General features: G+C 44.7%; 1 protein-coding gene across 3 annotated transcripts; it reads right to left on the bottom strand.

Moving 5' to 3' along the window:
• LOC121572217 (homeobox-containing protein 1) lies at positions 1-23,854 on the bottom strand. 3 transcript variants are annotated; one of them, XM_041884155.2, is made up of 11 exons: positions 23,290-23,854; positions 22,680-22,814; positions 19,378-19,810; positions 15,643-15,728; positions 10,603-10,725; positions 9,059-9,313; positions 5,664-5,820; positions 2,459-2,541; positions 2,183-2,278; positions 1,723-1,841; positions 1-1,570 (listed from the first exon to the last, which is right to left on the bottom strand). In XM_041884155.2, exons 2-11 carry the CDS (start codon positions 22,756-22,758, stop codon positions 1,424-1,426), a joined length of 1,578 nt encoding a protein of 525 aa, XP_041740089.1. In that variant the 5' UTR covers positions 22,759-22,814; positions 23,290-23,854; the 3' UTR covers positions 1-1,423. The 3 variants fall into 3 exon arrangements, with proteins under 3 accessions (XP_041740089.1, XP_041740090.1, XP_041740091.1); XM_041884156.2 differs by having other exon boundaries at positions 10,615-10,725; positions 23,290-23,605; XM_041884157.2 differs by lacking the exon at positions 9,059-9,313 and having other exon boundaries at positions 10,615-10,725; positions 23,290-23,601.
• Positions 23,855-25,457: the final 1,603 nt, after the last annotated feature.

Below are 25,457 nucleotides of genomic sequence, written 5' to 3'. Positions count from 1 at the left end.
GAATTTTGTTACATATGCATAAATGTCATTTAGTTTCATCCCAGAAACCCAAGGTTTTGACCAGGAGCAAAGAGTTGACACAAAATGAACGCGCAAATACATTAACATAGTTGTGTGTGTGTGTTCTTTCCTCTTCTTGGAAATATATGGAGTAAAGGAATCACCAGGAAGTGCAGCTTTCGGTCATACACAGATACCATATATGAAGATTAGCTTATTCTAGAATGAGGAGAGGTGCTTACGGCACACATAGACATTACAAGTCATGATTAACAACACATTTGATGTTACCTAGAACATTTGTAGAACTCAAACCTTTAAGACTACAGACTAGCTTATTTGGGTTTCAGAGGACAGTGGACTTGAAATGGTTAATGTATGTTGATAAGAGAAGGGGGACATCATTAACTAATTACTATTAGTTATTAATACATAATGTTCCTTTGATTAATGGACATTCACTGACAAAATAGGAGCATGAGGAAGCATATAGAAGGGGAACCATGGGCTAGCTCGGCTTGCTGACATTAACAATAGACAGACATAATACATAGTAGACGCAGTGAGGAAAACTAGTTGAAAAGACATCATTTCAACACATTTTGCTCACTGGGTGTCCATGTTTTGGCAGAAAACAGTCAACAGTATTGTATGATATGAAACATTCCATTGGACGATTCATCATCTTCATCCACCATCTTTGGGTTTACCTGAGATTCCGTTTGTCCCTCAGGGTTGGACTCTTCTGACCAGACTACTTGATTGATCACTTGTCCGATCGATTGATTGAGCCCAAAGTCTAACAAGGTTACTAAGATAGGGTCAAGACATTCAAGCTAGCAGAGAAGGCATCCTCATGTTGATATTATGGAAACACTATCATCACACCAAAGATCAACCAAACTCACCTCGCTCACTTCAGCCAAACACACCTGTCACCTTATCAAACACACCTGACCTGCAGGTTCAAAACATTCCTTACTCACTCCACTCTCCAGTCCATTTACACAACCACTTGTCAATACCTTTAAAAAGAAAAGTTGCAAATACATTTTTTAAAGAAAGGCTTTTAGCTTATAGAAGGGGCGATATATCCGCTTACCGGTACAACCCTCTTCCTTCTAAGGAGTTGTCTTTCGTTTAAGACCGTCTTGGAATACATACAGAGAGATAGAGATAAATATTGCCATCACTATAAAGCATGATTACTGTATACATAGTGGCCTCCCTACCACTAGAGGCACCAGAGCGAGCTGTAGCACCCTTTTCCACTATTAACTCACTGTCATAGCCCCTGAAGACCTCCAAGGGGGACACAGAGCAGTCATAGCCCATGAAGACCTCCAGGGGGCCACACACTCAGAGCAGTCATTTTTCATTTTTATATCCCATTATATATGTAAAAATCCACATCTCCCATAGGTCACTCCTCATCCACAGTCTCCCTTTTCGATTCGTCAGCTTTGTGTTCTAGGACCTGAGGGGCGGGGCTAGGAGGGGGAAGGACATTGACGGCAGCCAATGAGGAGGGGTCTTGTGGATCAAGGTCCTTCCTGGATGAAATCTCTTCCTGTGAAGGAAAAAGGTATTAATTTCTTAAACAGTTGTCTCCCGATACATGCGATTCAGTTCAGTGTTTCAGGGATAGTTTAACAAAATCGCTAACTGAATCGTTGATTCACTGACTCACCCGCTCAAATAATCGTTGATTCACTGACTCACCCGCTCTAAGAATCGTTGATTCACTTGCTCTGCGTAGTCATGTGGCTCCAGCTCCTCCCCGTTGGAGTGACAGCTCGGGCTGGGAACCTCGATACCATGACTCTCCAAGATGGCCGCCTCTGATGGAGAGAGAGGGGAGGAAGGAAAGAGGAAGGTGGGTAAATAAGGAATGAGAGAGTGGGAGCAACAGGTAAGAGAATGTAGCACTTGCCCTCCACCAGTAGATCCCTCTGCTAGATCTGAACGGATCGGATGGATGTAAGCAAGGTGAGAATCCCAACTAGCTTAGCAGAGGGAAAGGTGGAGCTATCACCATATTGCTAATACCTATCCAATCCTCTCAGATCTACACAATGTTCCAAGAGGTCTGCTATTGGTCGATTAGGTTTTGTGCATGACTTGGTATCGTGTATGACTTGGTATCGTGCATGACTTGGTATCGAGCATTAGAGATTCTCACCTATATTAGCCCGCCTCTTCATCTCTTTCCGGCGGTTGGCGAACCAGTTGTACACCTTCAGAGCCGTGACACGCTCAAACTCAGACAGCTTGCATCCTGGGTAATGACAACAGAAAAGAGATGAACAGGTGAATACATGAAATTGGGTGAGCTGCTCCCTCTTCATGCTAGTGAGAGCCTTTTAAACATGGGATTTGATTGACAAAATCAGAGGTTTGAGAGACCCAAGGGATATATTGGTTGCAGGTGTGTTCTAGACAAACAAACCAAACTGACCAGGTTTCTGGATGACGGAGTTGCAGGCATTAGCGATCTCCTCTCTCTTTGCCTCGTCAGGGTACTGGTTCTCCATGAAGAAACTGATAGCCAATAAGAAAACAGAAAGAAGAGTCCTGCCCATGACCATAACCAATCAAAAGCTCTCATCATAGTGGAGGCGGGAGAAACACATCATCCAGACACCAACCAGCCAATGAGAGTGCAGCTACATCAGCCTCAATCAGGGCCATTAACCAATCAGAGACACTCTCATTGAAGTGGTATAGTAGATTAATGGACACATTAGGTCGATTACATTCAGTACAGTTTTTATAACTCTCCCTTTCCTCTCCTAGGAGGCCATAAAAAAATACAAATAAACATTTTACAAAAACAGAAAGATATATTGCACCACTAGTTTTCACTAGTTACCACAGACACAACGTAGCAGTGTGGTTAGGGTTTTAAGGAGACAGACGGGGTAGTGACGACCGCTTACTCCTCCCCTCCATTTTATCTCTCCACTTTTCTCTCCTTCCTCCTCCTCTCTCCACTCCTCTCTCCTTCCCCCTTCCTCCTCCTCTCTCCTCTCCTCTTCCCCCTCCTCTCTCCTTCCCCCTCCTCTCTCCTCTCCTCTCTCCTTCCCCCTCCTCTCTCCACTCCTCTCTCCTTCCTCCTCCTCTCTCCTTCCTCCTCCTCCCTCCTCCTCTCTCCTTCCCCCTCCTCTCCTTCCTCCTCCTCTCTCCTTCCTCCTCCTCTCTCCTTCCCCCACCTCTCTCCTCCTCTCTTCTTCCTCCTCTTCTCTCCTTCCTCCTCTCTCCACTCCTCTCTCCTTCCTCCTCCTCCTCTCTCCACTCCTCTCTCCTTCTTCCACCTCTCTCCTTCCCCCTCCTCTCTCCACTCCTCTCTCCATTTGTCCTTCTTTACCCTTTTCTGTCTGAATAAGAATAACTTCACAAAATGTAGGAGCAGCACTTACGCTGTCTCTCCCTCCTTCTCCATGCCTCCCACCTCTCCCTCCCTCCCGCCATCACAATAACCTCTACAGTGTCGTCCTTCAGAGTGACTCTGAAGAGAAGCAGCACTGCAGTGGCTTTGCGTAATCCATACAGCCGTGTGTTGGCGCGGCTGGTCTAAGTGCCTGTGTATTCTCATTACCGAGAGCGCCCTCTGCTTAGAAATATCACAGAGTCGACCGCTTATATTAGGATATGCTTTCCTTTAAAAAACAGAAAAACAACAGTTATAAACTGGTTATAAAGAATCTGTTAGGTACATACTGGGCTCTAAATTAAAACATTGCATTGGTAGCACTGGTGTTCCCATATTAAAAAAGTTAGGAGCACCAGAAAATATATTTTTTTACATTGATTGAGAGAAAGCCTATATATTGGGCCTATCTGAATTCTAGATGCTTTTGATGCACATGTTGTGCCCTATAACCTAATATGTAACACTGTAAATACATTAGATTATTACAAAAAGCTTAAGTGTTGATACAAATACCTGTAATTCCAAAGTCATTTGTGGAATATTAGGTTTCTACATTGTCTAAAAGCACTATTTTCCTATTGAGATGTATTACATTGAAAATTGTACACTGTCTCTTTAAAAAACGGCAGGTTTGTGATGACAACATGCAAGAGGAGATGTGTCATTCATTCATTGCAATCAATGAATGTGTGTTGCTACGATCATTGATCTCCTGAAGAAGCTATCCTTTTCCCTTTCTGTGCCCCCACAGCTAGCTAACCAACGAGGTAACATGACTGAACAAAGCGTCAACAACTGGTTAACGACGACGTCAACGCGAGAGTGGTTTTCGAACGGCCCACGACATGGTTTATGAATGTAAAATGGCCTCCCAGCGATCCCGCTATAGTACGATAAACGATTTTGCGCCGGTAATATACAGTGCATTCGGAAAGTATTTAGACCCCTTCCCTTTCCCACATCTTGTTACGTTACAGCGCTATTCTAAAATGGATTAAATATATATTTTATATATTTTTCCCCCTCATCAATCTACACACAATACCCCATAATGACAAAGCGAAAACATTCACATGGACCTTAAATGTAACAAAGTTAATTCCTTGTGCAAGTGGCATGCAACTTACAAAACACCCGATGAGATCAAAGTGTTTTTGCAATGAAAAATAACCCCAAAATGACACACCTTGATAATGAAATGAATTAAATCATAGTTTAATCTACAGGTTGGCGGTAGTAGGACAGGAGTGGTCAGTAAACAGGGGTGGTAGACTGGACTCTCTAGATTAAATGATCTGATCACAGTCACATCCGGCATGACTCTACTCCATCAGACTAGGCAGCAGCACTAGCTGTCCAGCTGTGTGATGGTGACAGGTGCCACCTTCTCTAGCTGAATGAACTGTCTAGTCAGTCTAGATAAGAGTGTCTGCTAAATGACTCAAAATGTAAAATGTACTGTAGGTCAGATCTTTTGACCTGGTTGAGCTAGAAGCTAGTCGTTTTTCGCTGTGATATTGGTGAAACAACAGTACAGTGAATCCTTATTACAACAAATATTATCTGGGAGATCTTTTTTTTTTTTTTTTTTTCCCATAGTCGCACAGTACTCCCAAAATACAACCCCTGGTCGCACAACAAAACATTGAATCACGTGGACTGTTTTAGAGGCCCCATCACTAACCTCAATAGACTCAACCACTATTATTAGTTAGTGCTGGGCTAGAATAAAAGCCTGGACACCCCACAGCCCTCCAGCCCGGACCAGGGTTGGTGACCACTGGCCTAGTAGAGTCCATAAACCTGTACATGTCCACAAAGCAGTGTTCTAGAATATTGGACCGTTGGCTTTCACACTTTTCGAATTCTCAGTGCGGCTCAAGCAATTTCCCCAACCGTCAACCCATTTCAAAAATGGGTCACACCCATATTGATCAGGCCACACCTCACCACACCCACCTGACGGGAGCAAACGTACCTCAAAAAGGCACCGTTTTGAGGAAACGTGTCATTCAATACAAAACCGCAACGTAGCAAATGTTGAAGCGAAATGAACGCACCCCTAAAAGGTTTTAGAGACAGAATCACTAACATGAATAGACTCAACCACCATTGGTTAGTGCTGGGCTAGAACGAAAGCCCGGGCAGCCAATAGCTGGGTGATTAATCCGTTTTGGATCTGTATGTTGTCGTGGAAACCTGACCCAATCAGGGTCTGTGATTGGCTCACCTCTCCATGATTGACTGGCACTCCTTCCTCCAGGTGAATCTGCTTCCCCTCCGCAGCCTAAGAGGACCGCCCACCACCCCGCCCCTCTCCCCGGGACTGACCCCCATCCTCCAATCAGGCTCCTCCTTCACCAGGGAGCGCATCGACAGGGTAGCACCTACAGGGGGCGACAGAGGGAGAGATGAGAAGGAAAATAATGGAGGAGAAGGCACACCTACAAAAAAAGATCACTGATTGCAACTAGTAGCCTGATTGTTCAATAACCATTTTCTTTTGCTAAGTATAAAACTGTTTCAAGACAAGTTAACATTTACAAATTAACAAAATCCCCCACACCAGGAAGGCCGACAGTGGACATACAGTGAATTCGGAAAGTATTCAGACCCCTTGACTTTTTCCGCATTTTGTTACATTACAGCCTTATTCTAAAATGGATTAGTTTTCCCCCCCTATTCAATCTACACACAATACCCCATAATGACAAAGCAAAAACAGGTTTTTAGAACATTTTGCAAAAAAAAGAAGAACAAACGGAAATATCACATTTACATAAGTATTCAGACCCTTTACTTAGTACATTGTTGAAGCACCTTTGGCAGTGATTACAGCCTCGAGTCTTCTTGGGTATGATGCTACAAGCTTGGCACACCTGTATTTGGGAGTTTTTCCCATTTTTCTCTGCAGATCCTCTCAAGCACTGTCAGGTTGGATGGGGAGCGTCGCTACACAGCTATTTTCAGGTCTCTCCAGAGATGTTCGATCGGGCTCTGGCTGGGCCACTCAAGGACATTCAGACACTTGTCCCGAAGCCACTCCTGCGTTGTCTTGGCTGTGTGCTTAGGGTCGTTGTCCTGTTGGAAGGTGAACCTTTGCTCCAGTCTGAGGTCCTGAGCGCTCTGCAGCAGGTTTTCATCAAGGATCTCTGGTGCCAGGTTTCCTCCAGACATGACGTTTGGCATTCAGGCCAAAGAGTTCAATCTTGGTTTCATCAGACTACAGAATCTTGTTTCTCATGGTCTGAGAGTCTTTGGGCTGTCATGTGCCTTTTACTGAGGAGTTGTTTCCATCTGGCCACTCTACCATAAAGGCCTGATTGGTGGAATGCTGCAGAGATGGTTGTCCTTCTGGAAGGTTTTCCCATCTCCACAGAGGAACTCTGGAGCTCTGTCAGAGTGACCATCGGGTTCTTGGTCAACTTCCTGACCAAGGCCCTTCTCCCCCAATTGCTCAGTTTGGCCGGGCGGCCAGCTCTAGGAATAGTCTTGGTGGTTCCAAACTTCTTCCATTTAAGAATGATGGAGGCCACGGTGTTCTTGGGGACCTTTAATGCGGCAGAATTTTTGTGGTACCCTTCCCCAGATCTGTACCTCGACACAATCCTGTCTCGGAGCTCTACGGACAATTCCTTCGACCTCATGGCTTGGTTTTTGCTCTGACATGCCCTGTCAACTGTGGGACCTTATCTAGACAATTGTGTGCCTTTACAAATCATGTCTAATCAATTGAATTTACCACAGGGGGACTCCAATCAAGTTGTAGAAACATCTCAAGGATCATCAATGGAAACAGGATGCACCGGAGCTCAATTTCGTGTCTCCTAGAAAAGGGTCTGAATATTTATGTAAATAAGGCATTTCTATTTTTATTTTTAATACATTTGCAAACATTTCTAAAAACCTGTTTTCGCTTTTTCATTATGGGGCATTTTGTGTAGATTGATGAGGAAAAACAATGTGATTTAATCAATTTTAGAATAAGGCTGTAACGTAACAAAATGTGGAAAAAGGGAAGGGGTCTGACTACTTTCCTAAGGCACTGTAGGCATGCAGGCTAGGCCATGTGATGACAGGCATGTCTCAGCCAGACATGGGTGCTCAACTCCAGTCCTCCATGTCTAAGACAGACAGTGCCCTATTGAGTCTAAAAAACAAATACAGCATATTCCTCCCACCTTTATTCCATTCCAAAATCTACTTTGGCCAAAAAGAAAATTAAAATGTGAAACAAGACACAAAACTAAATGTAAACCCAGAACACACTGCACTACAAACCTGGAGGAGTGGAGTTGATCACCCTGTTTTGGTCAGGAGGATTTAAGGGGGAAGGTTTCCTGTGTCCTGTGTCTGCTGGTTACCTGGCTGTGGCTGGTGGTTACCTGGCTGTGGCTGCTGTGGCTGGTGGTTACCTGGCTGTGGCTGGTGGTTACCTGGCTGTGGCTGGTGGTTACCTGGCTGTGTCTGCTGTGGCTGGTGGTTACCTGGCTGTGGCTGGTGTGGCTGGTGGTTACCTGGCTGTGTCTGCTGTGGCTGGTGGTTACCTGGCTGTGTCTGCTGTGGCTGGTGGTTACCTGGCTGTGGCTGGTGGTTACCTGGCTGTGGCTGGTGGTTACCTGGCTGTGGCTGCTGGTTACCTGGCTGTGGCTGCTGGTTACCTGGCTGTGGCTGCTGGTTACCTGGCTGTGGCTGCTGGTTACCTGGCTGTGGCGGCTGGTTACCTGGCTGTGGCTGCTGGTTACCTGGCTGTGTCTGCTGTGGCTGGTTGGTTACCTGGCTGTGGCTGCTGTGGCTGCTGGTTACCTGGCTGTGGCTGGTGGTTACCTGGCTGAGGCTGCTGGTCACCTGGCTGTGGCTGCTGGTCACCTGGCTGTGGCTGCTGGTCACCTGGCTGTGGCTGCTGGTCACCTGGCTGTGGCTGCTGGTCACCTGGCTGTGGCTGCTGGTCACCTGGCTGTGGCTGCTGGTCATCTGGCTGTGGCTGGTGGTTACCTGGCTGTGGCTGCTGGTTACCTGGCTGTGGCTGCTGGTTATCTGGCTGTGGCTGCTGGTTACCTGGCTGTGGCTGCTGGTTACCTGGCTGTGGCTGCTGGTTACCTGGCTGTGGCTGCTGGTTACCTGGCTGTGGCTGGTGGTTACCTGGCTGTGGCTGGTGGTTACCTGGCTGTGGCTGGTGGTTACCTGGCTGTGGCTGGTGGTTACATGGCTGTGGCTGCTGGTTACCTGGCTGTGGCTGGTGGTTACCTGGCTGTGGCTGGTGGTTACCTGGCTGTGGCTGGTGGTTACATGGCTGTGGCTGGTGGTTACCTGGCTGTGGCTGGTGGTTACCTGGCTGTGGCTGCTGGTTACCTGGCTGTGGCTGCTGGTTACCTGGCTGTGGCTGCTGGTTACCTGGCTGTGGCTGGTGGTTACCTGGCTGTGGCTGGTGGTTACCTGGCTGTGGCTGCTGGTTACCTGGCTGTGTCTGCTGGTTACATGGCTGTGGCTGGTGGTTACATGGCTGTGGCTGGTGGTTACATGGCTGTGGCTGGTGGTTACCTGGCTGTGGCTGGTGGTTACCTGGCTGTGGCTGGTGGTTACCTGGCTGTGGCTGGTGGTTACCTGGCTGTGGCTGGTGGTTACCTGGCTGTGCGGCAGCGGCTGCAGTGTACCATGGCAGCAGGTGCATCAGCAGCTCTCTCTGTCTGCCCCAGGTGGTGGAGGCGGTCACGGCTGAAGTGGCCGTGGTGCACGTAGCGGCGTTGCCCGTCACCATGACGTCTCTGTCCCCTCCCCTGGCTGCCCTGGGTCCAGAGCCCGGGTTTTGGCCCAACCCCTGACCGAGACCACCGAGCCCCAGACCCGCCGGGCCGTGCTGGCTTTCACTCCACCTCAGCCCTTCAGTCAGGACAAAACCAAACCAGTGGTCAGGCCAAAGCCAGATATAGGGAGACAGAGTTTTGGCAGTATTGGTTTGAGAGTTTTAGCAGAAGCCAAGTTGCCACTTGCAGTCAAAAATCACCTGTTTATATGTCCATCAACAGGAATATAGTTTATTAAAATGGCAGGCCAGACATAACTTGTTCTATAACTGAATCCTACTGATCGTTGAGTTCTGTTCTGAACAGGTATACAGCTCCTAAGAAGCTAATAATTGTAGCATTATTAAGTGCCTGCTTGGTAGAAATGGCATAGAGAAATGCTAGACAACATGTTAGCATTAGGATCCAGAATTAGCATCACTGTTAGTGTTAGATAGGGTTATTATCGTTAGCCATGTAGGAATGAAAACCAGCACCTCCAGGATCAGGTCTGAGTACCACAGAAGCTGTGGCAAAGCTTGGGAAGGAGAGGAGGCGGGGATGGTGAGATGAGGGCTTATTTCATGCATTTTTGCTCATGTGACTTGTATGGTGACTCAAAGACAAAAAAAAAAATGGGACATAGCCTAAACATTCCATTATTTAGGCTCCATCTCCGCTGATGTAGAATTGAGCAAAAAAAGTTTAGTATAGTTTAGAAAACAGTCCCACACATGTCTGAAGGTGGTGTTATCCTCTTACCAGATCATGATGTCACTCTAACTTGTCTTAAAAGGGATAGTTGGAGATTTGGAAAACTAACCCTTTTTTTTTTTTTTTAACTTAACCAGAGTCAGATGAACTCATGGACACCATTTGTATGTCTCTGTGCAGTTTGAACGAAGTTGAAGGTAGTTGCTGGAGCCATTGCTAACTAGCGTTAGCGCAAACACAGTAAGTCGACAGGAACAGCTAGCTTAATTGCCAAAAATAGAGCTTAAATGCCTAAATCTAGAACTATCCCTTTAAGATATAGCTAGATGGAAACCACATTCATTCAAACCAGATTCCTTTCACATTATTGATTAGTATCTACAGTAACAGTTATGTTTTTATCCTACTACGAGTCATAAATATCTCTGTCTCCTGACCTCCGTCCTTCACTGAACTCTATCTAGCCCTCCAGGACCATGTGTGTGGTGTGTGTGAGCGAGTCCGTCCGTGTCACAATGCTTGGCCATAGGGATGGGACATAAACTAAAATGTACAGAGGGACAGATGGCAAGCTCAAGCAGCTTCCAAGATCACTTAAATTGTCATAGAGTCAACATGAACCCCTTCCTCCCCTAGCACCATAGACTAGCCAACAGTAGCCCCCCCTCCTACCGTGGTTGTTACCTGGGTTGTTCCTCTCCAGCAGGTACCAGCGGTAGAAAGATCTGCGTTTGGAGTCGCTCATCTCCAAGCCCTGCTGCAGCAACCACTGGGAGATATAACTCTGACTGATACCTAGGGAGAGGAGAGGAGATATCTCTGACTGATACCAAGGGAGAGGAGATATCTCTGACTGATACCTAGGGAGAGGAGATATATAACTGACTGATACCTAGGGAGAGGAGATATAACTCTGACTGATACCAAGGGAGAGGAGATATATAACTGACTGATACCTAGGGAGAGGTGATATATAACTGACTGATACCTAGGGAGAAGATATATAACTCTGACTGATACCAAGGGAGAGGAGAGGAGATATCTCTGACTGATACCAAGGGAGAGGAGATATCTCTGACTGATACCTAGGGAGAGGAGATATATAACTGACTGATACCTAGGGAGAGGAGATATAACTCTGACTGATACCAAGGGAGAGAGGAGATATATAACTGACTGATACCTAGGGAAGGTGATATATAACTGACTGATACCTAGGAGAAGATATATAACTCTGACTGATACCAAGGGAGAGGAGATATATAACTGACTGATACCAAGGGAGAGGTGATATATAACTGACTGATACCTAGGGAGAAGAGATATAACTGACTGATACCTAGGGAGAGGATATATAACTGACTGATACCTAGGGAGAGGAGATATAATTCTGACTGATACCTAGGGAGAGGAGATATATAACTGACTGATACCTAGGGAGAGGAGATATATAACTGACTGATACCTAGGGAGAGGAGATATATAACTGACTGATACCTAGGGAGAGGAGATATATCTGACTGATACCTAGGGAGAGGAGATATCTGACTGATACCTAAGGAGAGGAGATATAACTGACTGATACCTAGGGAGATGAGATATAACTGACTGATACCTAGGGAGAGGAGATATAACTCTGACTGATACCTAGGGAGAGGAGATATAACACTGACTGATACCCAGGAGATATATATCCGACTGATACCTAGGGAGAGGAGATATATCTGACTGATACCTAGGGAGAGGAGATATATCTGACCGATACCTAGGGAGAGGAGATATAACTCTGATACCTAGGGAGAGGAGAGGAGATATAACTGACTGATACCTAGGGAGAGGAGATATAACTCTGACTGATACCTAGGGAGAGGAGAGGAGATATAACTGACTTATAGAGAGGAGAGGAGATATAACTCTGACTGATACCTAGGGAGAGGAGATATATCTGACTGATACTTAGGGAGAGGAGATATATCTGACTGATACCTAGGGAGAGGAGAGGAGATATATCTGACTGATACCTAGGGAGAGGAGATGAGATATAACTCTGACTGATACCTAGGGAGAGGAGATATAACTGACTGATACCTAGGGAGAGGAGATATAACTAACTGATACCTAAGGAGAGGAGATATAACTAACTGATACCTAGGGAGAGGAGATATATCTGACTGATACCTAGGGAGAGGAGATATAACTCTGACTGATACCTAGGGAGAGGAGAGGAGATATAACTCTGACTGATACCTAGGGAGAGGAGATATAACTCTGATACCTAGGGAGAGGAGATATATAACTGACTGATACCTAGGGAGAGGAGAGGAGATATAACTCTGACTGATACCAAGGGAGAGGAGAAGAGATATAACTCTGACTGATACCAAGGGAGAGAGGAGATATAACTCGGACTGATACCTAGGGAGAGGAGAGGAGATATAACTCTGACTGATACCTAGGGAGAGGAGAGGAGATATAACTCTGACTGATACCTAGGGAGAGGAGAGGAGATATAACTCGGACTGATACCTAGGGAGAGGAGAGGAGATATAACTCGGACTGATACCTAGGGAGAGGAGATATATAACTGACTGATACCTAGGGAGAGGAGATATATCTGACTGATACCTAGGGAGAGGAGATATCTGACTGATACCTAAGGAGAGGAGATATAACTGACTGATACCTAGGGAGAGGAGATATAACTGACTGATACCTAGGGAGAGGAGATATAACTCTGACTGATACCTAGGGAGAGGAGATATAACACTGACTGATACCCAGGAGATATATATCCGACTGATACCTAGGGAGAGGAGATATATCTGACTGATACCTAGGGAGAGGAGATATATCTGACCGATACCTAGGGAGAGGAGATATAACTCTGATACCTAGGGAGAGGAGAGGGGATATAACTGACTGATACCTAGGGAGAGGAGATATAACTCTGACTGATACCTAGGGAGAGGAGAGGAGATATAACTGACTTATAGAGAGGAGAGGAGATATAACTCTGACTGATACCTAGGGAGAGGAGATATATCTGACTGATACTTAGGGAGAGGAGATATATCTGACTGATACCTAGGGAGAGGAGATGAGATATAACTCTGACTGATACCTAGGGAGAGGAGATATAACTGACTGATACCTAGGGAGAGGAGATATAACTCTGATACCTAAGGAGAGGAGATATAACTAACTGATACCTAGGGAGAGGAGATATATCTGACTGATACCTAGGGAGAGGAGATATAACTCTGACTGATACCTAGGGAGAGGAGAGGAGATATAACTCTGACTGATACCAAGGGAGAGAAGAGGAGATATAACTCGGACTGATACCTAGGGAGAGGAGAGGAGATATAACTCTGACTGATACCTAGGGAGAGGAGATATAACTCTGACTGATACCTAGGGAGAGGAGATATAACTCTGACTGATACCTAGGGAGAGGAGAGGAGATATATCTGACTGATACCAAGGGAGAGGAGAAGAGATATAACTCTGACTGATACCAAGGGAGAGAAGAGATATAACTCGGACTGATACCTAGGGAGAGGAGATATAACTCTGATACCTAGGGAGAGGAGATATATAACTGACTGATACCAAGGAGAGGTGATATATAACTGACTGATACCTAGGAGAGAAGAGATATAACTGACTGATACCTAGGGAGAGGATATATAACTCGACTGATACCTAGGGAGAGGAGATATAATTCTGACTGATACCTAGGGAGAGGAGATATATAACTGACTGATACCTAGGGAGAGGAGATATATAACTGACTGATACCTAGAGAGAGGAGATATATAACTGACTGATACCTAGGGAGAGGAGATATATAACTGACTGATACCTAGAGAGAGGAGATATATAACTGACTGATACCTAGGGAGAGGAGATATATAACTGACTGATACCTAGGGAGAGGAGATATATAACTGACTGATACCTAGGGAGAGGAGATATATCTGACTGATACCTAGGGAGAGGAGAGGAGATATAACTCTGACTGATACCTAGGGAGAGGAGAGGAGATATAACTCTGACTGATACCAAGGGAGAGGAGAAGAGATATAACTGACTGATACCAAGGGAGAGAAGAGGAGATATAACTCGGACTGATACCTAGGGAGAGGAGAGGAGATATAACTCTGACTGATACCTAGGGAGAGGAGATATATCTGACTGATACCTAGGGAGAGGAGAGGAGATATAACTCTGACTGATACCTAGGGAGAGGAGAGGAGATATAACTCTGACTGATACCTAGGGAGAGGAGAGGAGATATAACTCGGACTGATACCTAGGAGAGAGAGAGATATAACTCTGACTGATACCAAGGGAGAGGAGAAGAGATATAACTCTGACTGATACCAAGGGAGAGAAGAGGAGATATAACTCGGACTGATACCTAGGGAGAGGAGAGGAGATATAACTCTGACTGATACCTAGGGAGAGGAGATATAACTCTGATACCTAGGGAGAGGAGATATATAACTGACTGATACCTAGGGAGAGGAGAGGAGATATAACTCTGACTGATACCAAGGGAGAGGAGAAGAGATATAACTCTGACTGATACCAAGGGAGAGAAGAGGAGATATAACTCGGACTGATACCTAGGGAGAGAAGAGGAGATATAACTCTGACTGATACCAAGGGAGAGAAGAGGAGATATAACTCGGACTGATACCTAGGGAGAGAAGAGGAGATATAACTCTGACTGATACCTAGGGAGAGGAGATATAACTCTGATACCTAGGGAGAGGAGATATATAACTGACTGATACCTAGGGAGAGGAGAGGAGATATAACTCTGACTGATACCAAGGGAGAGGAGAAGAGATATAACTCTGACTGATACCAAGGGAGAGAAGAGGAGATATAACTCGGACTGATACCTAGGGAGAGAAGAGGAGATATAACTCTGACTGATACCTAGGGAGAGGAGATATAACTAACTGATACCTAAGGAGAGGAGATATAACTAACTGATACCTAGGGAGAGGAGATATATCTGACTGATACCTAGGGAGAGGAGATATAACTCTGACTGATACCTAGGGAGAGGAGAGGAGATATAACTCTGACTGATACCTAGGGAGAGGAGAGGAGATATAACTGACTTATAGAGAGGAGAGGAGATATAACTCTGACTGATACCTAGGGAGAGGAGATATATCTGACTGATACCTAGGGAGAGGAGAGGAGATATAACTCTGACTGATACCTAGGGAGAGAGGAGATATAACTCTGACTGATACCTAGGGAGAGGAGATATAACTCGGACTGATACCTAGGGAGAGGAGAGGAGATATAACTCTGACTGATACCAAGGGAGAGGAGAAGAGATATAACTCTGACTGATACCAAGGGAGAGAAGAGGAGATATAACTCGGACTGATACCTAGGGAGAGGAGAGGAGATATAACTCGGACTGATACCTAGGGAGAGGAGAGGAGATATAACTCGGACTGATACCTAGGGAGAGGAGATATAACTGACTGATACCTAGGGAGAGGAGAGGAGGAGAAGGAAGGTAGATAAGAAGAGGAGAAGAGGAGAGCCAGGGAGAACGCATTATAAAATATCCTAGAGAGAAAGACAGTAATAGTCATACAAAACGATGTAAACAGTACACACTAAAAAACAGATGCGACCGGTACACTAAAAGCTGTCTGAGCAGAATAGATGCATTACCTGTGACCTGTCCCACGATGGCCTGGGAGATCCTGCGGTTGTTGAGGAAGGTTTTGATTTCCTCCTTCACCAGGTTACTGTCCCTCCTACAAACAACAGGGACCACAGAGTAAGAACAGACCACACACTTCCTGCTTCCTCACATCTGCACTAATGTGGAACTACTGGTGGAAGTGAATACATTCTCCACCACATGGGCTTTACCTCCCCTGTACTTTTAGACAAACAGATGAAGGATTGACGATTGACAGATTCGGAGCCTATGACTCGAGGTTCACCATTTTTGGAGATCAATGTACACACAGAATCAGAGCGACTGTGGTTTCTGGAATGTCTACAAAATTGTGGGGAAAAACAGACGGGGCTTAGATTAACAACATGTAAACTATATTTAGTCTCCAAATGTTTATTGAAAACATAAATACATTTGCACAACGAGCTCTTGTCTCTCAAATACAACATTAGAGTTGTTGTTAGCTAGCTAGCTAGCATATTAGCATAGGTGGCAAAATAGATCAGTCAAAACAAGACATGGCACGAAGAACAAGATAAAACTAGCTGGAAACGAGCCACCACGATTCCCCACATGGCAGCTTCTTGTCATTGTTGCTAGCGATCTGGCCATCCAGAATCACAACACGTGGACTTCTGCCCCATTGAAGCGTGGGCATCGTTTTCGTGACGTTGTCAACTAACCCCTCTATTGCCAGAGACTGAGGGGGTATGATTAATCTCGCCCCGGGCGCCCGTGTAGGCTTGTTTTGCACCGGCTGAAAGTTGATTGCATTCGATTTGGAACCGGGCTGCCTCCAGGGCGTGAGCCAGGTGCCCCGCTCTGTCAGACGAAAAAGCAGGCTCAAAACAAAACACGTAATTAATTATGTGTAGTAATTAATAGGATTCTGTGTTTTGATAAAAACGCTTTATCTGCTTTCCTAATGAAAACTAGTTATAAAATTCTAACATTGATTTTATGTTAAAGAGATGTTTGTTTCTGGACGATGCACCGTGATGCCTAGTTTCAAGTTTTAATGTCACAACTACTGTGTCAAGCTCCAAACACAACAATGCAGTAATCAATATCAATGTAGCACTAAAAATTAGATAAGGTACAACAGAAAACACACAATAAATATGTATAGGGGTAAGGTGAAAGTATTCACCCCCCTTGGCATTTTTCCTATTTTGTTGCCTTACAACCTGGAATTAAAATGGATTTTTTGGGGGGTTTGTATCATTTGATTTACACAACACTTTGAAGATGCAAAATATAAAAAAATAAAATAAAATAAAAAATAAAAAAACTATTCAGTCCCAGTCTCAAATCTCTGGAAGACTGAAACAGGTTTCCCTCAAGAAGAATTTCCCTGTATTTAGCGCCATCCATTATTTCTTTAATTCTGACCAGTTTCCCAGTCCCTGCCGATGAAAAACATCCCCACAGCATGATGCTGCCACCACCATGCTTCACTGTGAGGATGGTGTTCTCGGGGTTTGCGCCAGACATAGCGTTTTCATTGATGGCCAAAAAGCTAAATTTTAGTCTCATCTGACCAGAGTACCTTCTTGCATATGTTTGGGGAGTCTCCCACATGCCTTTTGGTGAACATCAAACGTGTTTGCTTATTTTTTTGTTTAAGCAATGGCTTTTTTTCTGGCCACTCTTCCGTAAAGCCCAGCTCTGTGGAGTGTACGGCTTAAAGTGGTCCTATGGACAGATAATCCAATATCCGCTGTGGAGCATTGCAGCTCCTTCAGGGTTATCTTTGGTCTCTTTGTTGCCTCTCTGATTAATGCCCTCCTTGCCTGGTCCGTGAGTTTTGGTGGGCGGCCCTCTCTTGGCAGGTTTGTTGTGGTGCCATATTCTTTCAATTTTTTTATAATGGATTTAAATGTTGCTCCGTGGGATGTTCAACGTTTTGGATATGTTTTTATAACCCAACCCTGATCTGTACCTCTCCACAACTTTGTCCCTGACCTGTTTGGAGAGCTCCTTGGTCTTCATGGTGCCGCTTGCTTGGTGGTGCCCCTTGCTTAGTGGTGTTGCAGACTCTGGGGCCTTTCAGAACAGGTGTATATATACTGAGATCATGTGACAGATCATGTGACACTTAGTTAATAAAGTCCACCTGTGTGCAATCTAATTATGTGACTTCTGAAGGAATTTTCTGAAAGAAGTTCTTTTTTTCATTACACTTCACCCAATTTGGACTATTTTGTGTATGTCCATTACATTAAAAAAATCTATATAAATTACAGGTTGTAATGCAACAAAATAGGAAAAACACCAAGGGGGATGTATGTATAGGGGTAAGCATACTATATACAGGGTCAATATGCCTTAGGCATGCTGCAAGGAGGCATGAGGACTGCAGATGTGGCCAGGGCAATAAATTGCAATGTCCGTACTGTGAGACGCCTAAGACAGCGCTACAGGGAGACAGGACGGACAGCTGATCGTCCTCGCAGTGGCAGACCACGTGTAACAACACCTGCAAAGGATCGGTACATCCAAACATAACACCTGTGGGACAGGTACAGGACGGCAATAATAACTGCCCGAGTTATACCAGGAACGCACAATCCCTCCATCAGTGCTCAGACTGTCCACAATAGGCTGAGAGAGGCTGGACTGAGGGCTTGTAGGCCTGTTGTAAGGCAGGTCCTCACCAGACATCAACAACGTCGCCTATGGGTACAAACCCACCGTCGCTGGACCAGACAGGACTGGCAAAAAGTCCTCTTCATTGACGAGTCGCGGTTTTGTCTCACCAGGGGTGATGGTCGGATTCGCATTTATCGTCGAAGGAATGAGCGTTACACCAAGGCTTGTACTATGGAGCAGGATCGAGGTGAAGGGTCAGTCATGGTCTGGGGCGGTGTGTCACAGCATCATCGGACTGAGCTTGTCATTGCAGGCAATCTCAACGCTGTGCGTTACAGGGAAGACATCCTCCTCCCTCATGTGGTACCCTTCCTGCAGGCTCATCCTGACATGACCCTCCAGCATGACAATGCCACCAGCTATACTGCTTGTTCTGTGCATGATTTCCTGCAAGACAGGAATGTCAGTGTTCTGCCATGGCCAGCGAAGAGCCAGATATGTATAGCCAGATATGTATAGGGGTAAGTTGACTAGGCATCAGGATATTTGATAAACAGATTAGCAGCAGTGTAAATGAAGATTGTATGCGAGTGTGTGTAGAGTCAGTATAAATGTGTGTGCATGTTGTGTGTGTGTTGGTGTCGGTCTGCCCTCAAATCCTCTCCTCATGTACTCCTCCAGGTCCCAGTCTTCTCTCTCTCTATCTCTCTCTCCCCCTCCGGTTGAAAACGGGCCAGCATAAAATAACTCCCTCTCTGTCATAAAGCCTTCTGCCTTCTGTAGATCCTGTTAGCCTGGCTGCTCTCTTCATCCCATCCCTCCCTACACACCTGACCCAAATTAGTCAGGCTAACAGCCATCATCACCAGGGACTGGCCGTTATTTTCTGATAATGATGTAATCATCATCCTCTCCCAGCGCAACAAAGACTAGCTTCTCTTCCTCCGCTTACTGTGTTCACCTCAAATAACCCTCCTTCTCTTTTTCATGATTCACTGATCTCTCCTAAGCTTCTTCTACCATCTTTAAGCAGTAGGCCTCTCCTCAATACTATCCTATAGGCCTACATCTCTTTTCTCCTTACCTGTCTCCATAACTGAAACCCTCAACCAACCCCTCAACCAACTCACCTCATGTACTCCTCCACCTTCTCCTCAAGGTCCCAGTCCTCCTCCGCCATGATGTCATAGCTGAATGACCTCTGAACTCCGACCCCCGGGGGGTAAAGCGGCGGGGGCGAGGCCTCGTAGCTGTTGCTAGGCGACAGGGAGGCGCCATCCATCCCGGGTGTCTGCGTGGTGGCAGAGGCCAGGGAGAGGGAGGAAGAGGAAGAGGAGGAAGAGGAGGAGGAGGGGGCCGGGGCGGAGGCTGTGGTAGGGGTGGCGTTGGTTGTGGGGTTGGCTGTGTGGGTGTCATTGCAGTAGTCGGGGTCTAGTCGCTCTAGGGATCCCAAGGCCTGGACGATCTGTGGCTTGGTCATCCCTGAGAGACGGAGGCGCTGGAGGAGGTCGATCTGCTCGATGGTGTAGCGTGGCTCCACCTCACAACACTCCATCCTGACATCTAACGGGTTAAAACACACATGACTTGTTCACAGACACACTTTCAATAAGTCTCTAAAATACTGTACAGTTGAAGTCGGAAGTTTACATACACTTAGGTTGGAGTCATTAAAACTCGTTTTTCAACCACTCCACTAATTTCTTGTTAACAAACTATAGTTTTGGCAAGTCGGTTAGGACATTTACTTTGTGCATGACAAGTCATTTTTCCAACAATTGTTTACAGACAGATTATTTCACTTATAATTCACTGTATCACAATTCCAGTGGGTCAGAAGTTTACATACACTAAGTTGACTGTGCCTTTAAACAGCTTGGGAAATTCCAGAAAATGATGTCATGGCTTTAGAAGCTTCTGATAGGCTAATTGAAATAATTTGAGTCAATTGGACGTGTACCTGTGGATGTATTTCAAGGCCTACCTTCAAACTCAGTGCCTCTTTGCTTGACATCATGGGAAAATCAAAAGAAATCAGCCAAGACCTCAAAAAACATTGTAGACCTCCACAAGTCTGGTTCATACTTGGGAGCAATTTCCAAACGCCTGAAGGTACCACGTTAATCTGTACAAACAATAGTACGCAAGTATAAACACCATAAACCACGCAGCCGTCAAACCGCTCAGGAAGGAGAAGCGTTCTGTCTCCTAGAGATGAACGTACTTTGGTGTGAAAAGTGCAAATTAATCCCAGAACAACAGCAAAGGACCTTGTGAAGATGCTGGAGGAAACAGGTACAAAAGTATCTATATCCACAGTAAAACGAGGCCAATATCGACATAACCTGAAAGGCCGCTCAGCAAGGAAGAAGCCACTGCTCCAAAACCGCCATAAAAAAGCCAGACTACGGTTTGCAACTGCACATGGGGACAAAGATCCTCATTCTATAGAAAATGTGTGGGCAGAACTGAAAAAGCGTGTGCGAGCAAGGAGGCCTACAAACCTGACTCAGTTACAACAGCTCTGTCAGGAGGAATGGGCCAAAATTCACCCAACTTATTGTGGGAAGCTTGTGGAAGGCTACCCGAAACGTTTGACCCAAGTTAAACAATTTAAAGGCAATGCTACCAAATACTAATTGAGTGTATATAAACTTCTGACCCACTGGGAATGTGATGAAATAAATACAAGCTGAAATAAATCATTCTCTCTACTATTTAGCATAATAACAACTAGGCATTTATAGTAGCATTTAGCATAATAACAACTAGGCATTTATAGTAGCATTTAGCATAATAACAACTAGGCATTTATAGTAGCATTTAACATTTGACATACTTTTACTGAGGCATCAGTGAACATAAAAGTACAAGTCAGAAACGTTAAATGTTAATATAAATGCCTAGTTGCCTGTCCAAACTTTGGCACAGTTTATATTTGGCAACGGTCACAATGCTTACACTCACCCTGCCATATTTGTCCTGGGCATAAGACAGTGCTGATTCACTGTCTGATTACTCATAAAGTTATAATAACATACAATGTATTCGGAAAGTATTGTTACATTACAGCCTTATTCTAAAATGGATTAGTTTTCCCCCCCCCCTCATCAATCTACACACAATACCCCATAATGACAAAGCAAAAACAGGTTTCAACATTTTTACAGATGTATTAAAAATAAAAAAACAGAAATACCTTATAAGTATTCAGACCCTTTGCTATGAGACTCAATTTAGCTGAGGTGCATCGTGTTTCCATTGATCATCCTTGAGATGTTTCTACAACTTGATTGATGTCCACCTGTGGTAAATTCATTTGATTGGACATGATTTGGAAAGGCACACACCTGTCTATATAAAGGTCCCACAGTTGACAGTGCATGTCAGAGCAAAAACCAAGCCATGAGGTCGAAGGAATTGTCCATAGAGCTCTGAGACAGGATTGTGTCGAGGCACAAATCTGGGGAAGGGTACCAAAAAAATTATGCCGCATTGAAGGTCCCCAAGAACACAGTGGCCTCCATCATTCTTAAATGGAAAAAGTTTGGAACCACCAAGACTCTTACTAGAGCTGGCCGCCCGGCCAAACTGAGCAATCAGGGGAGAAGGGCCTTGGTCAGGAAGGTGACCAAGAACCCGATGGTCACTCTGACAGAGCTCCAGAGTTCCTCTGTGGAGATGGGAGAAACTTCCAGAAGGACAACCATCTCTGCAGCACTACACCAATCAGGTTCACCTTCCAACAGGACAACGACCCTAAGCACACAGCCAAGACAACGCAGGCGTGGCTTCAGGACAAGTCTCTGAATGTCCTTGAGTGCCACAGCCAGAGCCCAGACTTGAACCCGATCAAACATCTCTGGAGAGACCTGAAAATAGCTCCCCATCCAACCTGACAGAGCTTGAGAGGATCTGCAGAGAAGAATGGGAGAAACTCCCAAATACAGGTGTGCCAAGCTTGTAGCATCATACCCAAGAAGACTTGAGGCTGTAATCACTGAGTAAAGGGTCTGAATACTTAAAGTATGTAACTGTGATATTTCCGTTCTATATTTTAAAAACCTGTTTTCCCTTTGTCATTATGGGGTATTGTGTGTAGATTGATGAGTGTGTGTGTGTGTGTGGTTGTTTTGTTTCAATTTTATAATAAGGCTGTAACTTACAAAATGTGTAAAAAGTCAGAGGGTCTGAATACTTTATGAATGCACTGTAGCTACCCACTAGCAACAGCTTTTCAAAGGAAGTGTCTGGCGCATTTGGGGAAAAAAACAACAACCATAACTTGGGCTAAAATAGCCTATGTATTTATTGCCATGATGTTGAATGCTAGTATGTACTGTACATTAATAATTTAATATGTGCATTGATTGTAAAATAATGCGTGTCATTGCCCCTGCCCGTGGCATTCCAGTGCCAGCCTGCAGCCTACCTGATAGCGGGGGTGAGAGGCGCCCTGTGGGCAGAGGTTCGGTTCGCGGTGCCGCAGCCGGGAGGCACCACTGTCGCATGGCTCGATGGAGCTGCCGGGGAGAGGTAGGCGACAGTTGCTGTTGCGGTGTAGGGACTAGGGAGGAAAAAGCTACTGTAGTCAGCTAGCAACTTCACTTCAGATAAGATAAAAGTTTTTGTAGTTAAATTAGATATGGTCTGTTGTTAAACAAGTTAGCTAACTAGCTATTCAAGTTAGCTTGTTGCTAGCCATCTGCCAAGTGAGACGTGCCAGTCACTTTCACTGACGTGCTGCAGTCTGGTTCGGTTAGCTGGTTAGCTTATCATGCTAGCTAATTATTAGCTTGCTAGCTATCTATAATCTGTTGACACTAGCTTGCAACTTGCTATTAAAAGTAGCTAACTTCAGCTACATTGGATAGTTAGCTAGCTCATTGCATCCACCCTGCAGCAGTAGCTAGCACACGCTAATTAGGTCATAAACCAGAGAACGTTGCACAAAAAAATGATCTTGATTTAGCCGGAGTGAGAGGTAATGGAATGCTAATGCAGACTGATGGTGCTAACCCGCAGCGGCCCTTTTATCTTACCTCCCGCTGCTGTGGCAAGCTGCAGCCGTGTAGATGGGTAGCTAACGCTGCAGGAGGCGACGCTATCTGGGCACTTCTCTTGAAATGCTCAACCATGCACGTCGACCGACCCACTTCGTAACGGTTTCCAACTAGCTAATGAAGGTGATCCGTGCACGGTCACATTGTCCCGGGATGCAGCAGCACCGTAGAGAAACCGAGTCGGTCTCAGTTTCTGACCTCCAACCCCACCACACTGTCCCGGGATGATATAGGAAGTTATACATCTGGGAGGGAAAATCAAAACGTTTATTTATTTATTAATACATTCAGTGCTAAAAAAAAAAAAAAGTTGATAGTGCAAACCTTATAGCTATTAGCCTATAATAAAGTTATCCGTAAAGCACTTTGTGGCAAAGCATTTTGTGACAAATATGAAAAAAAGGCTTTGTTAATACATTTGATTGATGCATTGATTGATAAAACTCTATTAGGCTACATTTGATTATATTCCTTCTGTAGACTGTTGGTATTTCTATATCTGATCTGTTTATTAAGTAGACCTAGTGATAGTCCAGGAGCTAGTGCACTAAGGGCTTTTGACCTCAGAACAGCCTCAATTCGTCAGGGCAAATCAAATCAAATCAAATAGTATTTGCCACATGTGCCGAATACAGCAGGTGTAGACATTACAGTGAAATGCTCACTTACAAGCCCTTAACCAACAATGCCGTTTTTAAGAAAAGAAAAAAAAGTGTAAAAATAAAGATAAGTTAAAAAAAGAAGGAAAAATATAATAATAATACAAAAAAAACGAATAATTAAAGAGCAGCAGTAAAATAAAATAACAGTAGAGGGGCTATATAGGGGGTACTGGTACAGAGTCAATGTGCGGGGACACTGGTTAGGCAAGGTGTTGTTCCACAGGGATGCTGGCCCTTGTTGACTCCGATGCTTCCCACAGTTGTGTCAAATTGGCTGGATGTCCTTTGGGTGGTGGACCGTTCTTGATACACACGGGAAACTGTTGAGTGTGAAAAACCCCGCAGCGTTAGAGTTCTTGACAGAAACCGGTGCGCCTGCCATACCTCGTTCAAAGGCAATTCAATCTTTTGTCTTGCCCATTCACCCTCTGAATGGCACACACACACAATCAATGTCTCAAGGCTTAAAAATCCTTCTTTAACCTATCTGCTCCCCTTCATCTACACTGATTGAAGTGGATTTAACAAGTGACATCAATAAGGGATCATAGCTTTTACCTGGATTCACCTGGTCAGTCTGTCCTTAAGGTTTTTCATTCTCAGTGGATGTCTGTATGTATTTCAATCGGCATGATCCCATATCATGCAGATTGCATGCAGACTTATAAATGGCATCAAGTGAAAGATACAGTGACTTCAGAAAGTATTACACATTTTGTTGTGTTACAACCTGAAATCAAAAAGGGATTAAATTGATTTTTCTCTCACACATCTACACACAAAGTGAAAACATGTTTTTACAAATGTTAGCAAATTTATTTAAAATGAAATGCAGAAATATCTCAGTCACATAAATATTCACACCCCTGAGTCAATACTTTGTAGAAACACTTTTGACAGAGATTACAGCTGTGAGTCGTTCTGGGTAAGTCTCTAAGAGCTTTGCACACCTGGATTGTACAATATTTACACATTATTATTTTTTAAATCCTTCAAGCTCTGTGAAGTTGGTTGTTGATCATCGCTAGACAGCCATTTTCAAGTCTTGCCATACATTTTCAAGCAGATTTAAGTCAAAGCTGTAACTCGGCCACTCAGGAACATTCAATGTCTTCTTGGTAAGCAACTCCAGTGTAGATTTGGCCTTGTGTTTTAGGTTATTATCCTGCTGAAAGGTGAATTCATCTCCCAGTGTCTGGTGGAAAGCAGACTGAACCAGGTTTTCCTCTAGGATTTTGCCTGTGCTTAGCTCCATTCCGTTATGTTTTTATCCTGAAAAACTCCCCAGTCCTCAACAGTTAGAAGCATACCCATAACATGATGCAGCCACCACTATGCTTGAAAATATGGAGAGTGGTACTCAGTAATGTGTTGTATTGGATTTGTCCCAAACATAGCACTTGGTATTCAGGGAAAACTGTGAATTGCTTTGCCACATATTTTGCAGTGTTACTTTAGTGCCTTGTTGCAAACAGGATACATGTT

Source organism: Coregonus clupeaformis, chromosome 8 (genome assembly GCF_020615455.1).
Source record: "Coregonus clupeaformis isolate EN_2021a chromosome 8, ASM2061545v1, whole genome shotgun sequence".
In the NCBI taxonomy this organism is placed as follows: domain Eukaryota; kingdom Metazoa; phylum Chordata; class Actinopteri; order Salmoniformes; family Salmonidae; genus Coregonus; species Coregonus clupeaformis.
This window is presented reverse-complemented; position numbering and strand designations above follow the sequence as displayed.

Bases quoted from the DNA above. Each gene is read 5' to 3' on its own strand.
- LOC121572217 (XM_041884155.2), bottom strand. From the start codon at position 22,758: ATGCGACAGTGGTGCCTCCCGGCTGCGGCACCGCGAACCGAACCTCTG. The intron at 19,811-22,679 runs GTAGGCTGCAGG...TTAACCCGTTAG, and splicing joins CCTCTCACCCCCGCTATCAG to ATGTCAGGATGGAGTGTTGT. The intron at 2,542-5,663 runs GTGAGCCAATCA...ATTGGCTATCAG, and splicing joins TGCCAGTCAATCATGGAGAG to TTTCTTCATGGAGAACCAGT.